General features: G+C 40.4%; 1 protein-coding gene across 2 annotated transcripts; it reads right to left on the bottom strand.

Annotated features, from left to right (window-relative positions):
* Positions 1–1054: 1054 nt before the first annotated feature.
* SELL (selectin L) lies at positions 1055–25812 on the bottom strand. Of its 2 annotated transcripts, XM_055419676.2 has the most exons (10): positions 25655–25723; positions 24566–24650; positions 23421–23595; positions 22912–23298; positions 21455–21562; positions 15188–15373; positions 13728–13913; positions 11766–11894; positions 7306–7324; positions 1055–2151 (listed from the first exon to the last, which is right to left on the bottom strand). In XM_055419676.2, exons 4-10 carry the CDS (start codon positions 23240–23242, stop codon positions 2133–2135), a joined length of 978 nt encoding a protein of 325 aa, XP_055275651.2. In that variant the 5' UTR covers positions 23243–23298; positions 23421–23595; positions 24566–24650; positions 25655–25723; the 3' UTR covers positions 1055–2132. The 2 variants fall into 2 exon arrangements, with proteins under 2 accessions (XP_055275651.2, XP_055275650.2); XM_055419675.2 differs by lacking the exon at positions 23421–23595 and having other exon boundaries at positions 25655–25812.
* Between the last annotated feature and the right edge of the window lie 1058 nt (positions 25813–26870).

Genomic DNA, 26870 nt, shown 5'->3' with positions numbered 1-26870 from the left:
GTAGAACAGGAGTGAAGAATCCCCTCCAGTTTCTAATCTTAGGAGAAGGCCTCAGATCTGCCTGTGTTCAAGCCCTTGCCTAAGGCCAGAATCCTACACCATTGAATGCATGCTGTGATTCATGGGGTCGCAAAGCGTCGGACACAACTGAGCGACTGAACTGAACTGAACTGAAGACAAGATCTGGGTGGAAAAAAAAGTCTATGTTTAAGGTTCAGTTCACAAAGCAATTTCATACCCAATCATTGCAATAACCCTGTGAGATAAGCAAGGCATACTTCATTCTTATGAATAAGTCTTAGGGAGGTTAAATCCAAGGTCTTTGAGGAATTTATTTTATAAATCTTTATTTATTTATGAATGTTCATGAAATGTCATGTGACATAATTCCTAAGATCATATAGTAGCCTCAGGGCTTAAACATAGGACTGTGCTTTTAAGTCTATATATCTTACCCCTAAGTAGCCATCTCTACTTGTATTCTTTGATCTTGATATCTTAGTTGAATAAGCTCTTGCAATCAGAACTGCCCTGTGAGTCTGTGCAGGCTATGCCCTGCGCAACTTTGAAGGATTTATTCTAAGCTACATGAATGTGAATGGCTCATCCTGAATTTATGGTGTACATCATGGAGAATTGTTTGCAACAGCCCTGACATAATGCAGAATCTGAGGTGGCTTTGAGAAAGGAAAATGTAATTATACAAAAAAATGATTCTCATAACATGTACAAGTTTGTATGAAAGTTGTATTGGCCATGGTGCAAGGAGTATTTCCAACTAGTTTTTACACAGGGCCCTATTCTCTTATAAGAATTAAGTCCTTGACATTAGATGAGTGTCTGTATGGGTCATAACATGCCATGGAGAAAGAGTTTGCTGCAACTGATATTGACAGTACATTGTATTCTCTTTCTGATTTATTTGAATGAACATTTACTAAGTATCACATTATGAATTAGACATTCCAGGGACATGGCACAGTGTCTGCCTATAAGAGGGTTAGAAATTCCCTGGGGAGAAAACACACGATAATTAAAAAAATAACAAACTAGGTAATATTTTGTAGAAAAAAAAATTGTATTTAAGTACAAAAAAATGCATGTTACTAATCTTTCTGTAGGAGGCCAGGAAGGGGGAGATATTTCCACAGTTTGGAGTATTTATGAAACAGTGGCAAGGGTTGGGGATGCCTGAGATGAATCAGAAAGAGTAGATAGAATCGAGGTGGATACGTAAGAGGGTTGAGGGTGAAGAAGGAGGAGCATTTCAACTGTGAGTCAAGACATCTCTTTCCACTTGCTTTAGCTCTTCTGTATGACATCAAAGAGATGCCTGCAGCTGCCATTCTAGTGATGAGTGGTCATAAGAGAAACATCTGGATGGGGCTAATAAAAAGAAACATTAAAACCCCAATCCAAAAATAATTTAAAAAAATGAAACCAACAGTGTAGGCTTTCTCTTCTTTTGTTTGGTGCTCATGAGCTGCTATATGTGGAAATGAGCCAACAGAGGAGAGATGGCTGAAGAAGGCAGGCGACTGGAGGCAGTTAAATGGGACGGCCTCTATTTATAGAGGCTGGGGCTACACTGCAAATAGGACTTTTCCTAGTTGGAGCAGATCGCCAGTATCACTCAAGCTGGAAAGCAAGGATAACGTCATTTTATGAACTGCCCCCACAGTACACTGGAAGGACTAGGGAGATAAAGTGTGTTCTGCAACAAAAATGAGCCTATAGTTGCATATGTATCAAATTTTCACTATATTTAAAAGTATATGTCATCAGGTACAGCATGGAATTGAAGCCAGAAGCCAGAATCAAGAGAGAGAAAGAAATCAGTGCATTTACATGCCATAGTAATCCTTTTTCCCGTAGTCTTGGTAGTCCATGGAAAAAAGAACGAAAGGCTGAGGTATTAAACTCCCCACTGCAGGCTGAAAGTTGAGGGATGGGAGAAGGAGCAAAGCGGGAACAGAAGGAGCAGCTGGTCATGTTGAAAACTCTTCAGATGCGCTGGGAGAGACACACTTCCTCTTCAGAGTAGCAGATGCCACCAGCAAAACTTTTCACGAGGGGATTTGAAGGATCCACTGACTTTCATATCCCAAGAATTTTCTTTCAGAGCAGGTCGTTTAATATGCATCAACCGTGCTGAATGAAAAACCAGAGAAAATAAACTCAGAAACTGAAAAACTGCAAAACATAGAGTGTTGGTGGTAAAGATAAATTGTCACTAAAGGTCAGAAGTAAAGGAACTCCATATTTCAGATGAGTTACAAGATGCAAGACATTCAATGAGGCACAGAAATGAGAAGTCAACCCCAAAGCCACGCTTCTCACCATTTCAGGTGCTTACCACCCAGACATGGTGCTAAAACACAGACCCTGTTCAGGTCTGGGGGGACCCGAGATTCTGCATTTCTAACAAGCTCTTGGGTAATGCTCAAAGCAGCCAGACCTCAGAACCCACATGGAGAGAAATTTCGACAGTACAGACTTTGTCTTCAGATCGAATGAATATGAATGGCATTTTGATAGAATTTGAACAGTGGAAAGTCAGAAACGTAGAATAAGACATATTTAAACGGAAAAAAAAAATCAGAGAGAATCGAAACTCGTGAAAGGTAGTACAATAGTAGTTCTGAGGGCCTGAAGCTGGTGGGATATGATTTGAGGAGGTTTTTAGTTTTGTGAGAAAAAAAAATGACACTTGTGTATGTGTGAAACAATTGTCCTATTCTTGGAAAGAACAAGGGAGAACCAAATAGGGTATGTCTTAATAACACCCTTCAAAAGAAGAACCAGATTCCGAGATTCTGCTCTCATGATGAACTGCCAGAGTTAACCACAGTTCAGCAGCTGCAAGCACGCTTGCCAATTACAGAGATAAAAATGTTTCTGAAAACAAAATTTCACGTATTCCCCCCACCCCAACCCCCCACCTCTGAGGTTGGCATCGTATCTTCCTGTGTATCTTGGGTGTAGCTTTTACCAGGCAGAATTTAGACACTAGAAACCAAATGAGGTGATAAACAGAGCCAGTTTGCAGAAGAGTGAAAATAACCCAGCAAGAATTGAAACCACAAATGCCCTAAGAGTCAGTCATTCACGAACCAAATGCTAATAGGGAACAGCACAAAGGACTATGCAGGTTAGCTCAAGGACTTAAAAACTGATACGCAGTGTTGTGTGTGATATTGTTCATTTTACCTTTGGCTTGTTTTAGAAACACATCCTACCTCTGCCACCCCACCCTTCCTCAGTGTCGGCACACAATGGTTTCAGTGCAAAAAACTTACAACACTGGGGGAGGAGGGTATCTGGAACTTATTGGGTTGGTCAAAAAGTTCACTTAGGTTTTCCTAAGGTCTTATGAAAAAACCCAAGCGAACTTTTTGGCCAACCCAATACAACTCCAACCTGGGTGTCAAGAGACCTGAGTTCTAGAAGCACAGATGTTAAGATCTTTGGATCATGATGGGTGACCTGGATCATGGTCTTTGGATCTAGATGGGTGCAAATCTCAGCTCTGCCATTTATTCAGTGACCTCAGGTAGTTAAGTTCATTGGCCCACCACCTTAAAATGGAAATATTAATAGTACCTACATTCACAGGTTTGTAGGCAATCTTTAATGATGTAAGACATGTAAGACACTCAGAACAATGCACAGCACGGAATTAATGGTTGATAAATGTCTGTTATTGTAACTAACTCTGTCACTAATTCAGGCACTGTAAGAAAGATATTTAGTAAAAAGACAAATAAAAAAATTCCTAGAAACAAATGACAATGAAAACATGATGACCCAAAGCCTATGGGATGCTGCAAAAGCAGTTCTAAGGGGGAAGTTTATATCAATACAACCCTACCTCAAGAAACAAACTAACTAACAACAACAAAAAAAAAAACACATCAAATAGACAACCTAACTTAATACCTAAAACAACTGCATAAAGAAGAACAAAGAAACCCCAAAGTTAGTAGAAGGACAGAAATCATAAAGATCAGAGTAGAAATAAATGAAAAAGAAAGTTAATTAGCTCAATTATCAAGAGAGTATGAACATCAAAATCCTTTCCATAACTAAAATTCTATGATTGTATGGTCACTTTGGCCAAGAAATTTGAAACATCCCAAGGCATCTGGGCAAATAATTCTTTTCTGCTAGGTCCTTCTAGAATGTCTGATAAAGCATTCAAGACCTGTGTTGACGGAGCAAACCTTTCCTTCCAACTTCTGTTCACAGCCCACACTGTGGGCTCCAGGTAGCTCTACTCACTGGCCCCTGAATGTGCTTTCAGAGACCCAGGACCATGCCATTTATATCATTGCCTCTCCAGACTGCCTTCCCTGCTTTCTGTCCATACCTCTAAATCCTATCTATCCTTCAAAAACTAACCCAGGTTCCAGCTTCTCTATAAGGTTTTCTGCGATCACCATACTTCTGTACTGAAGAAGTCTTGTCTTCAGTATAGAATTAATTGACCATTACCATATTATGCCTTCATTCTTCTGAATTTTTTTCCCTATATTTGTTAACTTTCTCAACCCACTCCAGTATTTTTGCCTGGAGAGTTAGATGGACAGAGGAACCTGGCAGGCTACAGTTCATGGGGTCGCAAAGTCAGACATGACTGAGCTGTCACTCCTCAGCCTTTCAAGTAGATAATAAACTCCCTGCGGTCATGCACAAGGATTTACTCCTCCTGGTATCTCAGGCAAGCCTAGTACTGGTCCAACACATGGGTGTTTTAATAAACAGCTATTGACTGGTTCATTGTAAAAACCTGTGAAGCACTTAATAAGGCAATTAGCTTAATATGGAACTTCACTTAATGTTAATACTCTTCCTGCCAGCATCTCTTTCTGCCCCTCAAAGACATCTGAAAAATTGATCTGCTCCCATCTAGTGGCAATTAAAACACAGGTGGTTCCTGTGGCCAGAAAAGACTTTCACTCAGTGGGTGTGAGCATGAAAAAAATCTTTCTATCTTGTGGATTTCCTGCCCACAGAGACAGGGAGGTCAGCCTAGAGAAGGGTCAAGGACTCCCATCTATATTATCTAACAGGAGACACGGAGGGCAATAAAAGAAACTTCACTGACCCTATGTCCCCAACCAGTTACCCCTCCTGACTCTCTCATCTCATCTCCTCCCAGCCAAGTTTTATAAAAGAGATGATGTATATATTCTCCCTCTACATTTTCATCCCCACTGATTCTTCAACCCCTGGCTATAGGACTTGCATCATGAGCTCAACAATGAAAACAATTTCCCCACTGATACCCTTATTATATCTAGTAGAAACTTACTGGTTCTCCTTGCAGTATTTGAAATAATTTTCATTTCCTGCTTTCCTTAGGATCATGACCCCATACTCTCCTCATTTTCCTTCTACCTTTCTGGCAACCTCTCCCTGTTCTCCTTTACCTTAGCTGACGTGTTGATATTGACCTTCCTCTGGCTCCTATCATCTCTCCCACATCCTCTTCCATTCTCACACTGTACATACTCCCTTGGTGACTGGACATGTTCCTAAGATATGGTTACCTCCCGTAATGTGAGGACCTCCAGATCCTTTTCTTCTGCCCCAAGGTAGCCCCTTTGGGGCAGAAGAAACGGGCAGATAGAACCAACGGACTGTGGTTGAACCACAGACTCCTAAACCCTAACAGGTACAAAACTGAACTCGTGATCATCACCTCCAAAACTTCTCATTCTTCTGTGTTCCCTTCTCAGTAAATAATGAAACAGAGATAGTAACCATCCACCAGATCTCAGATCAGAACCATGGCAACTTATTTGAGTCTTCTCTCTCTCTTAGTCAATTAATAATCATAATCAGTTGATTCTACCACCAGTTATCTCACAAACTCATACTCATTGCTCTTGTCCTAGACAGGCATCATTGGCTTTAACCTAATAACTTCAAATGCCTCCAGAACAGTTCTTTGCCCTCAGACTCACTCAACTCCCATGTTTACAAACTTTTATGGATAGTGATCCTCCCAAGATGCAAATTTCAGCATGATATTCACCTGCTTCAACCCCTGTTAGTAATAAGTCAATGACCTCAGGATTAAGTCCATACTCCTTTGTATGGCTTATAAATTATAATAGCCTCTGTTGCCTTCTGTCTCCCCAGGTTTTCTTTTGTACCCTAAGCTACAGCTCAGTAAACTACTATGAACTTCTCAATAACCATCTGTGGTTGGTAGGATGGTTGCCTGAACAAGAAACCAGCCTCCTCAGGGACCATCTTGCTTCATTTCCTCCAGCATTTGAAAAGGAGCCCAGTTGTCTGGCTGGGCACCTAGTCTGTCACCAAAGTCTCATCTCTGTTGTTCGTTTGACTTATACTTTCCTTCCTAAAATTTCAAAGCAAGTCACCAAACCCTGAAACTGAGAAATGTTTTGTTGTCTTCATTTCTGCCAGGTGGAGCCTTGTATTTTCATATGTATGTGTTTTTGCAATTGAAGAAATCTGACATTCAAGACCAAATCAAACAACTTCCTCTTCTTTGGGGGAAGCTGTAGGTAGAACTAATGCTCCCCACCTTTCCCACATTTCTGAAGGTCAGTGCTTATCAGAGGTCTTTTACCCTCTGCTAGGTGCTGCAGGCTCAGGGTCTGGAATTATACCATTTTCTTAGAACCTGGGATTCATTAGTTTTTCAATAAATAAATCCTTGTTGACTTGATTGTTCACTGAATGCTATATTTACCATTGCCCTCATGTTCAGTCAGGATAAGAAGAAAAAAAACATAATGCTTCCAATCCGCAAAGAAAATTCTGAAGCAATCAGAAAAAGCTGTCTTTACATAAACTGTCCCTTCTTAATAGGGTATTACTTGTTCATTCATTCAGCTCCACTAGCACTGAAAAACCTGACAGCTATTAAGGAAGGTTAGTAGATTTATTACTTTGTCTGGAAACTTCATTTGGATGAGATCCCACGTAAATAACTGTGTGCTTGCATGCTCAGTTGCTCAGTCATGTCCGACTCTTTGCAAAGCCACAGACTGCAGTCCGTCGGGCTCCTCTATGTTAGTCTTCAGACAAGAATACTAGAGTGGGTTGCCATTTCCTCCTCCAGGGGCTCTTTCCAACCCAGGGACCAAACCCACGTCTCCTGTGTCTACATCTCTCACATTGGCAAGAGGATTCATTACCACTGAGCCACCTGCGAAGCCCATGTAAATAGCTACTAAGGAGTTAATGTCTCTAGCTATAACAGGAAGTATCTTACAGAGATAGAGAATAGATCAACAGATGTAGAAACTTCTTTCCAATCAAACTTACCTTCTCCGAGACTTTTTGCCTAAAAATAGAAGAGAAAAAAGGTATCAGCAGAAATAGACAATTTCACTATTTTATACTTAGAGGAGAAGGGAGATTCCCTGTCTCAAAACAGTTTTTTGAAGAGTCTTATGTTAGGTGGACCTTATCGGTGTTTAAGGGGATTTGAGATCCTGGCTTAATGTTCTCATTTGAGCTTTGGTAGATAACTCATTCGGAACAGACCCATTAATGCAGATGCTTCTTAGAGCACCATTTCATCCTTGGTGCTGCTCATAAAGACAGAAGGCTAGTCTGAACTGTCTGATGATCAAGGCCCCATGTACCTATTCTTGTGTTTAGCCATTCTGATCTGCCGTCTCATCCTACCTACAGAGTCTTCCCTAAGAGACTCAGCTGCAAATATTGTAAGAATATGTATCGTTACACCTCATGTCATCTTCTCTGTGAGAATATGCAAGAGAAATTTCACTCAGGTCTTGGTAGTAGGAGCTACACACCTCATCTGTGTAACCATTGTGTTCTAATCTTACAAACATACTGAATAGCATTACTGCTTATGTGTCCTTCTTTGGCTGGCTGCAGGAAAACAGGCGTATCTGAAATCTTTGTCCCTGGCTCTGACTTATTTGTGGTATTCTAAACCTTGACCTTCTTTTTCTTATTTTTAAACTAATTTTAATTTGCTGTGTTGAATGCATTTGAGAAACTATCTTACATTCTTTTTGAAAAAAGCAGGGTATAAATAAGTGAATGAAACTGCAGGGTTAGGCTCCAGAGGAAACAAAAGCAAAAAATGCTTTTTGAGGAGGAAAAATATCACTAGGAGGCAATATATTTCTGTGACTGTTAAGCTGGAGCACTAGAGGATGAAATCTGGGTCCAGGTCCCTTTTTGCCAACTTAAGTGTGTCTTTGAATAACTACTTATTCTAAGTTACCATTTCTTCATCTGTGAAAGAGGCTGATAATTATTTTCCTCACTGAGTTGATAAAATGTACTCAAAATATTTAAGCCAGGGCCTAAAGCATAGACAGTGCTCAATTCTTGTTTTAAACTTTTAAAATGCTAGAAATTGCTATTTTAATTACTTCTTCCAAAATTTAGCCTGCCAGTAACATGAGCCAAAAGCATTTGAGCAGGGAGAAATAAATCTGAGTGAATTTCAGATTCTGTTCATTTTCATACAAATATATTTTTCTCTCAGGAACAATGAAACACATAACAATACATGAGCAAGAAGCTGTTCCTATTGAGAGAGTTTCTTTTTCAAGAAAAAGGGAACTAAGGGGCATCTGTTCAGTTTTGTGCCCAGTTCTCAGCCTGTGTGTTGGTTCAGGTGGAAAATTCTTATCGGGGGGCAGGGCGGAGGGAGAAGGAGAAAACTAGAGCCTCATTAATCTGAAGACCAGTGGTTTTAAGGGGCATATTTTGATGGAAGTCTGATCTCTGACCCTGGCCCTTGGTGATATGAAATTTTAGAGATGTGGCCTAAAACAGCATTGCCTCAGTTTCCTCATTTACTGAACAGGGCCAGTGATGCTGACTAATCAGAAAATGATGACGCTAAGAGAAAAATATATATATTTCTAGACAAGCGCATTCACAGGGAAGCATGTTCCTGGAGCCCACCCTTACTCCTTTCTTAGGAAAAACACAGAGGAGCTGAAGTCTGCATATTAAGAAAACTCAGGCAGGGGCCAAAGTACAGGTTCAGAAGATCTATCTGAGGACAGGATGGGGGTCAAGACTCTGGCCATTTTATTGGCTACTCTGCTCAAAGTATTCACTTGTCCCTTTTTTCCAGCTTTCAGAACCCCGAAAGCCTATATACAATTCTCAGATGGATGAATACTGGATGCAGGCAGATTGATTGGTGTTGACCTTTCTTCTTATACAGGCATCAGCTCTATTATGTTAGAAAAGCTCTAGGGGCTTAACCTGGGAATCTAGCCATCATTTCTAATCATTGTCTCTACAGGAAAAACATTCCTTTTCCCAAGAACTAACAGCTAAAATTTTTTAGAAGATAAAGTCACTTGAGAGTTAGCTATATCAGAAGGCATTTCACCAATGAGGACGACTGAGTGTGAGACTCAAGATGCCCTGACTTCCCTACAAAGTCAGTGATCTCTCAGGGCTTCTGTTCGCTCATGCTTTTTGTTGGCATAACTGTAACTAGCCTAACTGCCCGTTATCTATTTCCTGTTTGCCCCACACTGATTCCCACAGTGGGGGCACGAAGTTTTCAAGGTATCAGTTTGAGATCTTGTACAGAAATGACTCCAAGGTAAAAAAAAAAAAAAATTAAAAACAACCCCACTGCTTTTCTCACCACTGGTTAGAACACAGCCTTAGGTAGAACCTGCCTCCTGCACCCCACTACTAAATAGACACTTCAATTCTGATTTTTTTTTTTTATTCCACTAGCACTTATTGAAATATTTAGTCATTTGGGAATATCTCCTTACTAAGGAACCTTCCAGCCCCACTGTCCTTAGTGGTTATGTAAATAATAGCCCTCTTATCCCAGAGGGCGGAGCTTAACTACCCCATCTGTTTTCTACCACCTCACTTTTGCCAGTGTCACCCAAGGAAGGAGGAAAGAAAGGATGATTGTGAGACAGACTTTCAGTCTTAAGGGAAAGGATAACCAACAGTAGGAGAAGAATCTCATTCTTCTCTTGCCTTAGTGCAATATTTAAGTAAATAGCATAGTACTATAAGATGGTGGGATCCAGTCTCAGCTGAAGTTGCAAAAGCAGGAGCAGAGACCCTTTAACTGCTCAGGACTCTTCACTTTACAGTTAATGAAGTTCTTGCACATCAGGAACACTCCCTTCCATTGTGTTTATGGGTTGGTTATAAAACTGATCTAGTACCCTTGGTCTGGGCTTCCCAGGTGGTGCTAGCGGTAAAGAACCCATCTGTCAATGCAGGAGATGCAGGAAATGCAGGTTTGATCCCTTAGTTGGGAAGATTCCCCCAGACAAGGGCATGGCAACTCGCTCCAGTATTCTTGCCTGGAGAATCCAATGGACAGAGGAGCCTGGCGGGCTACAGTTCATGGGGTCACAAGGAGTCAGACATGCCTGAAGCGACTTAGCATGCAAGCACCCTTAGTCTTCAATTTGGAATGACAGATCAGATCATAGGACCAGAGGACCATTAGGGATTGGCAGATAATATTCCTGCAATTGCCAGTGAGAATGGGTGGTGTAGCAGTCTTTACATACTATATTCATGGAATATAATACATACTAATTAATTTGATGAAAGTGAAATTAAAATGGCACTCAATTGACCCCATAGAGGTAACACAGAGAAGTTGGTTAGCCATTGTGTTGAGGTCATTGATGGCCCCTGAAGCTGACGCAGGGTTATCTTTAAATCTGCCTAATGTCTATACTTGTCATAATCTTGAATGTTTCTGCCTGATGACTTTGGCCAAATGTGGGAGCACATTCCCAAGGCTTGCCTGACTATGGGCCTATAACCAGCAGGTTGGTTCCACTTGAGCGTTTGGACACACTCAGAAGGGCATTGAAGGGAATGATGCTTCTGTTCTTCACTGATGGTGTTTGGCCTACTATATTAAGCAGCAGACACTACCTTCTTGAGGCCATCTCCTTATTCTCTTTTCTTTTCCAGTCCAGAGTGGAGGGGAAGCATAAGTATGGGGTGCATTTGGTTAAACCTGTGACCTTGGTGAATAGACATGGAAGAAAATGTGGGGATTTCCCTAAGGGACAATGCAACAACTCCCACACGTTAGGAGCCAGACAGGTGTCTGACTCTTGACAAAGTTAGCTATTTGGGAGCAGTGCTTTGAAAACACTGCATGCATGCTCAGTCGTGTCTGACTCTGCAACCGCATGCACTGTAGCCCACCGGGCTCCTCTGTCCATGAGATTCTCCAGGCAAGAATACTGGAGTGGGTTGCCATTGCCTACTTCAGGGGATCTTCCCTATCTAGGGATCAAATCTGAATCTGCTCCATCTTTTACATTGGCAGGTGGATTCTTTACCATTGCGCCACCTGGGAAACCCTGTGGGACATGAAACTCACTTCCTAGTAGAATTGCACTGAAATCAAAAGCATGTGGGCTCTTATAGGACCAGATCACACACTCTTTTTTTAAAGAATTAAATAATAGCAAAGAACCATTACAATTTCTCATTTGTCTGTTAATACCCTAGCAAGATGCTCAGGTCGTAACAGGTGCTTGAAAATAGTAGGCATTTTAAAAAGACTTGTCAGATGAAAAGAAAAAATTAGCCAACTTATTGTAATGAAAGTGTGTACTGGGCTGCTTCATTCATCTCTAGGGACCGATGTTTATAGAACCCAGAGCTTGGTATTCTGCTTTGGTCAAAGCTCTCATACTTAATTTTCTGTGGGTTTCCACATTTTCTCCCACCTGAAAGTTGTATTATTTTTACATGAAGGTAAACTCACGTACTTTTTTTTAATCTCCTTGCCAGACAAATGATAAATGCCAACCCAGAGAATGCGGTAACCGTGATTGCCACCGGGATGAAGAGGGGGTTATAATCACTCTCTTCGTTTACTGAGACAGTCCTGTTTACTTCTGAAAGAGAAATCAGTAAAGCATTTGGTTGAGGCCACAAGCATTATTTCCTTAGTGCCTTTTCACAACATTAAACTCTCTTCCTCCTTACATCTTCTAATAATTGTCCATTTGGCGCTATTAGACAGATGAGGAAACTGGCTTGGGAAAATCCATGATGAGTGTATAGCAAAAGCAAAGACTAAACTAGCTTTTCTGGCTCAATGCCTACAGAATCTCAATCCTCAGATTTGTGAGTCATAGAATTCCTGGGAGATGTACCTAAAAATTTTGGTAAGAAGTGGTCATCATTGTATTTAGCTCCATGATCTTCTTCACTGCCTAGGACTCAAACACAGAGAAGAACTAAAAAGTCTAGAACGACTACAGAAAAAATAAAAGCCAGTGATCTGAACCAGGTAACTTTTCAATCAAAGCAAAGTATTAAGGCTTTGAAGCAGCTGTGCAAACATAGGCACATACAATTACATGCCAAGGACTTGCATTAATTTGTCTTTCAAATGCTGTAGTCCTACCATTTCCCTCTACTTCCTTCACAAATAAATAAAAGGATACATTTATATATCCTCTCATAAGGGTGAACTAAGTTCATGTGGGGGCCTTTATTGAAAAAATACTGATACAAAAAAATTTATCTTCTGATACCACCAGTTGAAGAAACTTACTTTTGCATATTGGCACAGGGTCTGACTGTCCCTTATTCTTCACATCACTTTGATGAACCTTTTCAAGGTGTTTCCATCCCCACACCCAAATGTATAATGGAAAGGAGGTACAATTCCCAGAGGATTGCACCTATGGACTGTAGGAGGTTAAGGAGGTAGACAATAGCCCAGCCTTTAAAGGAAATGCCCCATAAGCCTGAGGTACAGTCCTCCTCTAAAGACCCCATGCCACCTTCCCAATTCCCCACCCCACTTCCTGGCCCCAGACCACAGAGAGATTAGCTTCTCTATTAGTTTCTACAGATCCTACCACTTAAAGACTGCTGCCATGGGATGAATTGGGAGAGTAGCACTGATGTATTAACACTACCATGTGTAAATAGCTAGCTAGTGGGAAGCTGCTGTTTACTTCAGGGAGCTCAGGGAGCACAGGGAGCTCTGTGATGACCTAGAGGGGTGGAATGAGGGTGGTTCAAGGGAGGCTGAGAGGGAGGGCATATGTGTATACTTAGAGCTGATTCACGTTGTTGTGCATCAGAAACTAACACAACATTGTAAACATTTATACTCCAATAAAAATAGAGCCTTTAAAAAAGACGAAAATAAAGAGTTCTTTCATTGGTGTAGTCTTGGGGCAGACATGAGTAACTATTCTGTCAAATGCTATTTGAATATGGATTAATATAGCACCTATTGCCAGGCACTGTGTCAGGTGGAAGGTATACAGAGATGAGGAAGACACAGTTCTTCTTATGCACAGACAGATTTAGGAGGAATCAACTTTGTGATAATTGAGAAATATCTATTACTTTGGGAATTAGGTGGTCATTGGTGACTTTTGTGGAGACATCTTGGTAGACTAACAGAGAAGTGAGATTGTACTGGAATAGAAAAACGGATAAGAAATAAGTCAGTAGAGACAGTGAGTTTAGATGTTAAGGGAGGAGGAGTTGAGAACTGGCTGAAAAAAAAAAAAAAGCAATCAGTGTCATTGAAGGAAGAGGAAAGAGCAGCCAAGGGTTTTCTGGTAAATCAATGTGTATGAATTTATTTTTAAGCTACACATGTCTTAGCAACAAAACTTAAAAGCTTAATATTTTTTCCCACCATCTGCTTATTCATCAAATACCTCTTTAACTCTTGAACATATTGGGCCAAACTTACTCACTTTGACATTTTGGACTAGGGCTGGACCAATTTCCGGACAATCCACAGGTAGTTTTTTTCTCCCCAATTAACTCAGCTTCTTCTGAACAAGTGAAGGTGCATGTGGAGGAAAAGCCGAAGTCAACAAGGGGGTGATTACAGTCCATGGTTCCCAAATCGGGTTCTGTTAGAGGCTCACATTGAACCACTTCAATGAAAAAGAAAAAAAAAAAATCAGTATTTCTGAGCAGAAACCCTCTGTGAGGAACAGCTTTTAGTCAAACTGCCTAACTTAACTGGGGAACCATTGACTTGAATCTAGACATTTCTAATTTCTAGAAATTACTGCTGATGATGCTTCCAGGCTTTCTTTTCTTGAGAATGATGGAGAGTGGTGAGTCAGAGGTAGAATGAGGAGAACCCAGAAAGCCCATGGTGGGAGGGAAGCAGTGGGGTTGGGGAGAGGAGGGGAGAGCTGGCTGTTCCATGTTGCTTCCCCAGCCCTGGTAACTCTCTAACTCTTCTGGAACACCATGCTATGTGGCCTTGGCCTCAAGAGCTCTTATGGTACATTATCAACGAAGACAGAGAATTTCCTGCCTTTTACCTGTTCTACCATCAACCCAAGAAGTTTTGAAAAACACCCCCATTCTCTGAAGCAAGTCCCTCAAATTTTATAAAATTCAGCAGGTTGGTCAATTAGTTCTATGATTTCAAATATGATTTGAATAGTTCTCTTGAGAATTAAGCCACTTAAACTAGTGAGTCAAAAGCATAAAGGTTGAATATGTAACCAAAACTTCACAAATTTAGATACCACCAATTTTTTTTCCCCTAGAGATGATCTTGACAGTAAATAAGGAAAAAAAAAAAAAAAAACCACCATGTTTCAAATGAAAAAAAAATCAAGAGATTGTATGTTTGTTTTTCACAGAATTTGCTATTCTCCTGAGAGTTCATGGAGGAGGAAAGGTGAAACATGATTCTAAGAATAAACCAAATAAAATAATCAATAAAGACCTCTAACCCCACCACCCCACAATAAGGAAATTGTTTGGTGTCAAGCAGAACACCACATAAAATCAGTGTTATTGAAAGGGGAGAACAACCAAAATTCAACAGCAGTTCAGCAAGACTGATTATTCCATAGCAATGAGAAAAATAAAAATAAAATAAAATAATACAGTATAACCACACTGTTCTGCTGAAAGTTATATGTGCATGTATATATATATATATATATATATATATATATATATATAGTGACGTAGTCTCAGAGATAGTTGGTTGTTATTTTTTGTTTGTGGTTTTTCTTTTGAATTAGAAAAAATAACCCTTTTGAAAAGTATCATGGTAAAATCTAAGTCAGGTTAAATTGTTTCAAAAGAGGATACAGAACTCTTAGCAAGGCTCCACCACATTATCTTAGTTTATAAATCCAGAATTGCCATGATAAAGCCTCTGGTATGAACATAGGCTCACCTCGACAGGTTGGTTCTGGAGATGACCAATTTCCAAATGGTCCACAAATGGTTTCTTCAATCCCAATTATGTCTGTTCCCTTAGAGCAGTTGAAGGCACACTGCGACATGAAGCTGAAATTTCCCAAAGGGTGAGTACAGGCCATGGTACCCAGCTCTGGGGCCTCCAAAGGCACGCACTGAGTCACTTCAATGAGAAAAGAAACAACACTCAACAGAGTTAAGAGGATCTGATGACCGGGTTTGAATCTTAACTCTGATACGTGATAACCAAGTATCTTTAAGCAAGGTGATTTAACCCTTCCAGCTTTAGGTTCTTTATCTATAAAAGAGGGATAATGATAAATGTACTGACTTCCCAGAGATTTGGAATTAAATAATTTAGTGCAAGTCAGGATTTAAAGTCTGGTTCATAGGAAGCTTTTAATGAAATATTAGCTAATCTGCATGCACACAATCTTATTATCTTTGGAATTACCTGGACAGAGAATTATCAAATGTACAGGTTTAAGTGGGAATGACCAGCTCAGTTTGGAAACAGCTGCCACATTAGAGACCCTAAGAATGCTACAGTGTTGGAAGTAGGAGGTTCAGAGAAAGACTGGGTATCCATAACTGTCTTCTTTACAAGGGGAGAAGATAAAAGTTTTCAGTTCAGTTAAATTCAGTTCAGTAGCTCAGTCGTGTCCAACTCTTCGCAACCCCATGAATCACAGCACTCCAGGCCTCCCTGTCCATCACCAACTCCCGGAGTTTACCCAAACTCATGTCCATCAGGTCGGTGATGCCATCCAGCCATCTCATCCTCTGTTGTCCCCTTCTCCTCCTGCCCCCAAACCCTCTCAGCATCAGAGTCTTTTCCAGTGAGTCAACTCGTCGCATGAGGTGGCCAAAGTATTGGAGTTTCAGCTTTAGCATCAGTCCTTCCAATGAACACCCAGGACTGATCTCCTTTAGGATGGACTGGTTGGATCTCCTTGCAGTCCAAGGGACTCTCAAGAGTATTCTCCAGCACCACAGTTCAAAAGCATCAATTCTTCGGCAATCAGCCCTCTTCACAGTGCAACTCTCACATCCATACATGACCACGGGAAAAACCATAGCCTTGACTAGACGGACCTTTGTTGGCAAAGTAATGTCTCTGCTTTTTAATATGCTATCTAGGTTGGTCATAACTTTCCTTCCAAGGAGTAAGCGTCTTTTAATTTCATGGCTGAAATCACCATTTGCAGTGATTTTGGAGCCCAAAAAAATAAAGTCTGACACTGTTTCCACTGTTTCCCCATCTATTTCCCATGAAGTGATGGGACCAGATGCCATGATCTTAGTTTTCTGAATGTTGAGCTTCAAGTCAACTTTTTCACTCTCCTCTTTCACTTTCATCAAGAGGCTTTTGAGTTCCTCTTCACTTTCTGCCATAAGGGTGGTGTCATCTGCATATCTGAGGTTATTGATATTTCTCCCGGCAATCTTGATTCCAGCTTGTGCTTCTTCCAGCCCAGTGTTCCTCATGAAGTATTCTGCATATAAGTTAAACAAGCAGTGTGACAATATACAGCCTTGATGTACTCTTTTTCCTATTTGGAACCAACCTGTTGTTCCATGTCCAGTTCTAACTGTTGCTTCCTGACCTGCATACAGGTTTCTCAAGAGGCAGGTCAGGTGGTCTGGTATTCCCATCTCTTTCAGAATTTTCCACAGTTTATCGTGATCCACACAGTCAAAGACTTTGGCATAGTCAATGAAGCAGAAATAGATGGAACTCTCTTGCTTTTTCCATGATCCAGCGGATGTTGGCAATTTGATCTCTGGTTCCTCTGCCTTTTCTGAACCCAGCTTGAACATCTGGAAGTTCCCGGTTCATGTATTGTTGAAGCCTGGCTTGGAGAATTTTGAGCATGACTTTACTAGCGTGTGACTAGAGCATGACTTTACTAGACTGTGAGATGAGTGTGGTAGTTTAAGCATTATCTGGCATTGCCTTTTTTTGGGATTGGAATGAAAACTGACATTTTCCAGTTCTGTGGCCACTGCTGAGTTTTCCAAATCTGCTGGCATATTGAATGCAGCGCTTTCACAGCATCATCTTTCAGGATTTGAAATAGCTCAACTGGAATTCCATCACCTCCACTAGCTTTGTTCGTAGTAATGCTTTCTAAGGTCCACTTGACTTCACATTCCAGGATGTCTGGCTCTAGGTGAGTGATCACACCATCGTGATTATCTCAGTTGTGAAGATCTTTTTTGTACACTTCTTCTGTGTATTCTTGCCACCTCTTCTTAATATCTTCTGCTTCTATTAGGTCCATACCTTTTCTATCCTTTATCGAGCCCATCTTTGCATGAAATGTTCCCTTGGTGTCTCTAATTTTCTTGAAGAGATCTCTAGTCTTTCCCATTCTATTGTTTTCCTCTCTTTGCATTGATCGCTGAGGAAGGCTTTCTTATTTCTCCTTGCTATTCTTTGGAACTCTGCATTCAGATGCTTATATCTTTCCTTTTCTCCTTTGCTTTTTGCTTCTCTTCTTTTCACAGCTATTTGTAAGGCCTCCTCAGGCAGCCATTTTGCTTTCTTGCATTTCTTTTCCATGGGGATGGTCTTGATATCTGTCTTCTGTACAATGTCATGAACCTCTGTCCATAGTTCATCAAGCACTCTATCTATCAGATCTAGTCCCTTAAATCTATTTCTTACTTCCACTGTATAATCATAAGGGATTTGATTTAGGTCATACCTGAATGGTCTAGTGGTTTTCCCTACTTTCTTCAATTTAAGTCTGAATTTTGCAATAAGGAGTTCATGATCTGAGCCACAGTCAGCTCCTGGTCTTGTTTTTGCTGTCTGTATAGAGCTTCTCCATATTTGGCTGCAAATAATATAATCAGTCTAATTTTGGTGTTGACCATCTGGTGATGTCCATGTGTAGAGTCTTCTCTTGTGTTGTTGGAAGAGGGTGTTTGCTATGACCAGTGTGTTCTCTTGACAAAACTCTATTAGCCTTTGCCCTGCTTCATTCCGTGCTCCAAGGCCAAATTTGCCTGTTACTCCAGGTGTTTCTTGACTTCCTACTTTTGCATTCCAGTTCCCTATAATGAAAAGGACATCTTTTCTGGGTGTTAGTTCTAAAAGGTCTTGTAGGTCTTCATGCTGCTGGTGCTGCTAAGTCACTTCAGTCGTGTCCGACTCTGTGCGACCCCATAGACGGCAGCCCACCAGGCTCTGCCATCCCTGGGATTCTCCAGGCAAGAACACTGGAGTGGGTTGCCATTTCCCTCTCCAACGCATGAAAGTGAAAAGTGAAAGTTTCATAGAACTGTTCAAATTCAACTTCTTCAGCATTACTGGTTGGGGCTTAGGCTATAGGAAGCATCTAAGCCTGGATTCTGTCCTCACTATCTCTAGCTCAGTTCCAGAACTTTGGTTCTTCTGATTTTAACAAGCCTTTGCAGAAAGTATGTCTGCTTCCTTTCTCTGATCAGTGGCATAATAGATTAAATTAAGACTTGGAATTCAGTCTTCATGTTTTAGGTCCTGCCACATCATTTAGGCAAATATTACAACTCTTGTGTCTTATTTCTTATCAAATGTGAGTCACCATTTTAACCTTGTTCTAAAGAGATAAATGAAGAATTGAAGAATGAATTCAAGAAATTAGAAGAATTTTAATATTTTCCATCTATAGTACAAGTCCAGATGAAAGTCACTTATGTTGTCTAATTCAGTTCATGCCCACAAGCAGGTGCCTAAGTCTCAATCTTACAGATGCAGTGATAAATAAAATACTGACTGATCTCAAGTTGCTGTCAGTCTGCTGAGGCATACAGACAACTAAATGGATGATTTCAACAAATGTCAGATAAATAAGAAACAAATATGTGGCGCTATTGGAACACAGAATAGCCTGTCTTGGCATCCAAAGAAAACTTCTGGATATAAATGGTCCCTGAACTGTTATCTTCCAGTTGAACAGGTATTTTATCCATGTGCAAAATGAGGAAGCCATGAGCAAATCAATGAGCTACAAAGCAATGGGGTAAATGTAGAAGACTACAAGCATTTTGACGTTAATACTAGAAGGAAAGAGGAGGCAGGGGATGATGTAAGATGAGATTAGATAGAAAGACAGGTGCTAAGGCAAAAGGAACCTATCTTTTCATCAATTGAATGAGTATCTACTATATATCAAGCATTATATTATGCCTTGAGGAGTTCAGAGTTCAGATTTCATCCTATAGGACAAATGATAGGTAGAAATTAAACGGTGGATGGCCACATATGTGTGATGTTTACTTGATTTTTAAAATTGGTCAGACTGCCTATAGTATGGGGAGCTAATTTAAAGATGTGGAACTCAGCTCAGAAATTATTGCAATAATCTAGGAAGAAGATAATGAAGGCTATAGTGTAGAGTTAACTAGTAGAAGACAAGTTGGAGAAACATTAAGTTATAAAAATGAGTAGTGTGTTACTTTGCATAAATGTAGGAGGAGGTGAGAGAGTTTTATACCAGAGTACCCATATAAATGGTGGTACCACACACTGAGATAAGGAATACAAAAAGGAAAGCTGACTGGGGAAAATTGATTTTTCAATATTTGGGGCACCCCAAAGATTATGCTTAGCATATTTGGAGTTCAGGGCTGGAAACAGATTTGTCTGTCCAGAGCTCACATAGAAGTGTGCGTCCACAGAAGTTTCTAGGTTTGACCAAAGGGAACATGTAAAGTGAGAAGAGCAATGGATGAAAGATGGAAGATAAGAAATAACAATAAAAATATGGGCTTGAGAAAGTGCCCATGAAGAAACCCAAGGAGAAACAATCATAGGTAGAAAGAAAACCAGGGAAGAGTTGTATGATGGAAACCAAGACAGAAAAAAGAATGAAATGTTTAAAAAGGCGTAAAATGGGCATGCTGATGATACAATAATTTTTAAAAATTTAGAAATGGAGTGAGTGTAAAGTATTGGATAGAAGTCAGGGCTTAGGAATTGAGTGAAATAAGCCAGATCTGTTTCAGCTGGTTGATCATTTAAATTTGTTTGCCTTTAATTCTTTATTCATTGCAAACACTGCTTTTATCTTATTATAATTTTCTACTTTATTCACAGATACATCAAATACAGTTTTGAAACTCCACCAATATCAGTCAAAGGACTTGAAGTTTCTTTCAGTAGTGAGTTGACTAGGTCAAAGACTCCATGTCTTTCAATCTATGTATTCTTTCCTTTCTGTTTCTACCACCACGACTCTGAATGATTTCAGTGGACTCCTAATGATGCTCTCCGTCATCCCATCTTCTCTCTTTTTTGTTCTCTGGTCCATCTTACGCACTGCTTCTAGGATAATTGCTCTAAATGCTGGTGTTCAGATACTAAGTGGTTTCTCACTATCAAATAAAGGCTAGAGATTTTTATTAGTCAATTTTCAGTCTTCACAGGCTTCCTCCAGCATATCTGGCTTTCCATCAGATTAAATTATAAGCATGTGTAATTTCCACTGCATGCATGCTCAGTAGCTAAGTCATATTTGACTCTCTACAACCCCATGGACTCTAGCCTTCCAGGCTCCCCTGTCCATGGGATTTCCCAGAGAAGAATACTGGAGTGGGTTGCCATTTCCTCTTCCAGGGTATCAAACCCCCGTCTCGTTTCCTGCATTGGCAGACAGATTCTCTACTGCTGAGCCACCAGGGAAACCCATAATTTCCACTAGTTAACTGTAAATCCTTTAAGGTAAGAATCTATAATAGATTTGTCCTCATCCCCTAAAATGCCAACCAATGTGTTGGATTTATTATTCTATTTTCTGACAGATGCTATATATCATTATGTGAATTTTTATTTTTGGTCTTGCCTTTGTCATGATCTTGAGGATAATGTAAAAAAGCAAGATGGGTGACTCAGCCTCCTAATGACAAATGGTATTGTTTCTTTCAGATTCAGAGTTCTAATGAATCCAACAGGCTCACTAGCTTATGCATTCCTTAACAGCCGGAATCTATCAGGCCTGATTCATTATTGTAATCCTTACAGCTTTTATTCCAATGCCAATGCTCTTGTGGCACTCAAAAGGACTTGTTGAGAAGTGAATTGAAACTTCATGCTGACTTATGAAATCTTTACGGAAAAGTAACAATATTGTGCAAGCATGGCCTACTGATCAAAACTTCTCATTTCTCAGAATGGCTAGTATCATTTTCCCTCAAGCAACTTCCATAAACTATAATACTTTACATAGGAAGAAACAAAGAAACAAAAGCAGCTTACCGAACTGACACTTGGGCCCGTAGTACCCCAAATCACAGTTGCAGGTGTAATTATTGATGACTTCCACACATTGTCCATGGCCACTGCATGACCAGGGTTCACAAGAAGCTTTAAAGGGGTCAGAAATTATTTTTAGATGGATACTCTTCTCCTAGTCATTCCTTTAGATATAAACAACTTTTTGGCTGTGACTATTTTAACAAACAGGGAAAAGTATATTTGTACATTCATACCATTTTTGCTTAAAAACCATATCCTAAAATTTTTATTTATACAATATAGTTGTCATACAGCCATAGACATTTGTTTTTAGAATGAATTTACTGAAGCTAATACTCTATAACATTTAGGGGAAACATTGAAACTCTTAAAATTTCTTTTTTTTTCTTTGATGCAGTTCTGTAGTATGCTTGGCAATCCCTTTCATTATAGAAAGTACTGAACAAAAATTAGAGAGTCTGAACTTACCAAATTAGTACACACACGCGTGCTCAGTCATGTTCAACTCTGTGACCCTATGGACTGTAGCCCATGAGGCTCTTCTATTCATGGAGTTTTCCAGGCAAGAATACTGGAGTGGGTTGCCATTACCTACTCCAGGGGATCTTCCCGACCCAAGGATCGAACCTGAGTCTCCTGTGTATTCTGCATTGGCAGGCAGATTCTTTACCACTGAACCTCCTGGGAAGAAGCCCTGCTAAATTGGTAGAGTCCAAGTGAACAAGAGATTGAATGAACGTTTCACTGTTAAAAATAACTTGGAAAAATGCTGATTACTTTTGAACTGTCACCATTGTCTCTACAGAAATTTTCACATACCACAGATAATGAAACACTGCAAAGTTTCATTACATAGAATTCTATAAGATTAGGGCTCCCCAGATGACTCAGTGGTAAAGAATCTACCTGCCAATGCAAGAGATGGTAGAGACGAGGGTTCGATCCTTGGGTCAGAAAGAGCCCCTGGAGGAGAAAATGGTAACCACTCCAATATTCTTGCCTGGATAAGCCCATGGGCAGAGGAACCTAATGGGCTATATAGTCCATAGGGTCACAAAGAGTTGGACATGACTGAGCACTATAAGATTAGGCCAAAAAGGAAACATGTAGCATCAAGTTGCCTGCTTCTTGAGGAGGAAACAAGTGATGTGAGCATCAGCTCTGGGCCCTCTGCTTCTGCTTCCTGCCTTATTATCAGGGACACTCACTGTCCAGCTCTTCCTCTTTACTTTCCACATGGATTTGTCATCTTAATATAAACTGATTCAGGCATATAGATTGTGGGCGTAGGGCCTAGTCTCCCCCACCAAAAATGCTCAGAAGTGACATGATTCACGCTTATTTAGAGGACGGGCCCTACTTCAGAATGCCCTAGCAGCTGCTCTGTGGTCCCAGGTTCCCATGGGGTTAGCGCGTTCATTCTCTGCCCTCCCTGAGCAATGCAGCAGGCTGCCTACCTGTGTAGCAGAGGGCTGTCTTTGCTTTGTGGCAGGCATCATCATTCCACTTCCCCGAGTCTTTGATCCTCTTGATATAGATTTCCACACAGTCCTCCCTGCTCTTCCTGTTGTTGGGCTCCCCTTCACCCCAGTTCTTTGCTTCTTCAGTGAGAGATTTGTTGGTTCCCACCCAAGTCCACACCCCCTCTACTTTCCGGATTCCAATCCAGTAGTAAGTACGACTGAAGGGAAGCGTCTTATTCAGGTATTCGATCTCTCCCTTGTTTTGTATGGCAACTAAATCTGTGTAATTTCCCCTGCAGAATGCTCTAGCCCTTTCCCAGGGCATGGGTCTTTTAGAATAATGGTAAGTCCAGCAGTCGGTTCCATGATGCGCAAAGAAATCTGAAAGACATCCATGTGAATTGTGTAGCCGCATGATTATAGCTGAAAAGAACCTAGAACTAATCCAAGCTGAGCCTGCTATTTAGAGACGAGGAAGCTGACACCTCAGGAGGGTAAGTTACCTGCTTGAGGCTGTGGAATTAGTCATCTGCAGATCTGAAGTAGAACCTAGAACTTCCAGTCCCAATCACTTTTCACCATAATATGGAATATTTTTGCTCAAAGTTCTATTTTAGATGAATTTGGTGGCTTTCTAGATTTATTTTCATAAACTGTTTTTTTCTCAAAAATTATTTCCTGTAAAATTTAACCAACATATTTTAGAAATTCATATTTCTTAGTGGCTCTCAATCATTTAAAGTTAATTTAATTATAATATCATATAACTCTAAAATTTATTGCCCACTCTTTTATTCTGGGATAATTTCCTAAAGACCAATATTTATGTTTCTAAAGGAGAAGTAAAATAAGAACAGAAATAATGGCACACTTTGAAGTAATCTCTTTTATATCAAAAAGATAATGTTTCCATAAAAGAGCTGTTTTTAGGAAAACAGACAATCTGAGCATTATATACAAAATAGAAAAAGAAAAATTTACAAAACCAGATGACGTAGGATTATGAAACTGATTTTAGATTTTATTACACACACAAAGATACTCAGCTGATGGTATTTAATAATTATATGGGTGCTTCAAATATGAGGGCTTTGAAGAAATCAAAACAAACACATAATTACACAATGACACTATAATAATACATGCCATTTTAAGCATGGCATGATCTAAGTGAAACGCTATTATAGCATAAGGTGAAAGCTTTCACAGCCATCACTATTTGCTGAGTTTTCACTGTGTAGGGCAAATACTATGGAGAAATACCAAAGAAAACACAGATTCAATTTTTACAGTTTCCTAAGGACTCTGAGCAAGGAATAACAGATGCAAAGAATACATAATTAATCTTGATCAAATTAAACATATATAAAATGTACAGAGAACTGGGAAAGAGTTATGATTACGGAACAAATAATGTCATAAAATAAACCCTACAGCAAAGGGTGGGTCAAGGCTAGGAGTTCTCTGGGGAAAGAAGTATTAAAGGTAAAAGGAAGAAAAGAGATGTTTGCAGAAAGGGCAGAATTAGCAGCTCTCTACCTATTACTTTTACCTGCCACTTTTACCTATGTACGCTGAGTAGATATTTACCAAAAACTGAACATGTGTTTTTTAAAAAGCTTGGCAATATATAAAAATCATAACGTACCACAGCAGAGCATAATCCAGACCCACAGTTTAAAGGGCTTATTCCATAAGCCCCTCTGAGCATTTTGACATTTCCATGGACATAGCTGCAAATAGAATACAAAATTTTACTCAGATTTATACTCTAAATCACCATTTTACAAGTACCTTGAAGAGGTACTTACAACTTTCTCAAAGTTCAAAGTATAACATGTATGCCTACTAACTTTGTCTGAGGTAAGAGATTTCTCAGACATAGGTGAAAAAGTAGAATTAAATTTGCCTCAAAATTGGTGTGTAGTTGATTCTTTTTCTCTCCCATTTTAGCCTCAAGTTGCTATTGCTGCTATTCTGATATTTTTTTCCCTACATTTCAGTAACTTTTTGCATCTACTTATCTGCTGAGCTGTCAGATAAAGCTATGTGATATTTAGTACATATATTTTGTAAGTGTTCTTTGGTCCTTAATTTAGGAGAAGAAAATGGCAACCCACTCCAGTATTCTTGCCTAGAGAATCCCATGGATAGAGGAGCCTGGTGGGCTGCAGTCTATAGGGTTGCAAAGAGCTGGACACGATTGAGCAGCTAACACTTAACTTACTTAGTCCTTAATGAACTATTAATGTCTATGTTTAATATTAAAATCTCACACTTGACTATGATGGGTCAGTACTCCAAATTCCTAAAAGAATTAGGTAACCAAACAGACACTACTGAAAGAAAGGAGTTCATTTTTTCTCAACTAAATAGAAATACGTTTTGAGCAACTCAAATGACAAGATCATAAATTTTCTTCACACCTTTACATCATATTTTCTGAAATGTATCAATTCTCAGATAGCGCCAGTGTTAGTCACACAAGTGCTAATTTCCGCAAGATAGTAGTCCTTCTTCAGGAACCCTCAGTAGAGACAAGTCAAGGAGAAGAAATCAGCACACGTGAGAAGAGAGATTCTAGGAACACTTTTTAATTTAGACTCAGCAATTTTAGTTTTGGCTTTGTTAAACCAAAATTTAAATGTGCTGCTTCTTGTCCTTTGCCACCTGCCTCTGCATCACAAGACGAGGTTCTATCTGAGCATCTGGACACATTTTAGGCTGAAAAGCTTACCATGGCTTTTCTCCGTCGTTTTGGAGCCCTTCAGCCTCTCAGCGCAGCACCACAAGTCTCTGGATCCTTGCCCAAGGCTGGGTGTGCAGGGAGACTGCACTCACTGTCCCCAGAAAGGCTTACTTTCTTTCATATCTCTAACCAAGGCTCATACCCTCCCCTTCCCCTTCTTCCTCCCCTTCCTCCACCTCTTCTGTACCTTTTTCTCCACCCCTTTCCTAGTCTGCGCTCTAAACCAACCCTAAGAAAAAAGGAACTGCTGACCCAAGACATTAGTGCTGGATTTTCCCTTGTTCCCTCCTTTGCTCCTTCCCTCTTGCCTTTCTCACTTCCTTCCAACCTCCTCCCCACCTTCTTCTCCCCCTCCGTCTTCCTCTCCTCCTCCTTTCTCTGTCTCTCTCTCCTTTCTTTTATAAGCATTAGACTAGCTCCTGGCTATCCATGGTAGAGAGCCCCTGATAGTTTCAAGCACCACACACTCAAAACATTATTCTTTTGGCCACATTTATAAAGTCTTAAACCTCGGTGTTTGTGTGCAAAATTGTATCCGACTCTTTTCGACCCCATGGACTGTAGCCCGCCAGGCTCCTCTGTCCATGGAATTTTACCAGCAAGCATCTCCTTGCATTGGCAGATGGATTCTTTTTACCCCTGAGCTACATGGGGAGGCCCTGTTCATTTCCAGTGGAGCGAACCCAACAGACTGGATTAATGGTAGCTCTTTATCCTCCCTCTTTCCTTGCTCACCCCCTAGTGGACGTTCTTATTAATGGCACCTCCTGAAGATAGGCGACTCTAGCAGTGTTCTTGCCTGGAGAATCCCAGGGACGGGGGAGCCTGGTGGGCTTCCGTCTATGGGGTCACACAGAGTCGGACACGACTGAAGTGACTTAGCAGCAGCAGCAGCAGCAGCAGTTGTCAGGACCTACAGGTACCTTAGGTCTTTCCTGGTGGCTCAGAGGTTAAAGCGTTTGTCTCCAATGCGGGAGACCCGGGTTCGATCCTTGGGTCGGGAAGATCCCCTGGAGAAGAAAATGGCAACTCCCTTCACTATTCTTGCCTGGAGAATCCCACGGACAGAGAAGCCTGGTAGGATACAGTCCACGGGGTCACAAAGAGTCGGACACGACTGAGCGACTTTCTTTCACAGGTACTTTTGTATTTCCAGACCCAGATGTAAAGGAGACAGACTGCATATAAAATTAGGACCCATACG

Source organism: Moschus berezovskii, chromosome 17 (genome assembly GCF_049115385.1).
Source record: "Moschus berezovskii isolate FMDL1 chromosome 17, NW_MosBer_1.0, whole genome shotgun sequence".
Lineage (NCBI taxonomy): Eukaryota > Metazoa > Chordata > Mammalia > Artiodactyla > Moschidae > Moschus > Moschus berezovskii.
Note: the sequence above shows the minus strand (reverse complement) of the source record. Positions and strands in the feature narration are given on the sequence as shown.

Bases quoted from the DNA above. Each gene is read 5' to 3' on its own strand.
- SELL (XM_055419675.2), bottom strand. The intron at 15,374-21,454 runs GTAAGCTGCTTT...TTCTCATTGAAG, and splicing joins CGGGCCCAAGTGTCAGTTCG to TGACTCAGTGCGTGCCTTTG. The intron at 11,895-13,727 runs GTGAGTAAGTTT...TTTCTCTTTCAG, and splicing joins CCCTAGTCCAAAATGTCAAA to AAGTAAACAGGACTGTCTCA.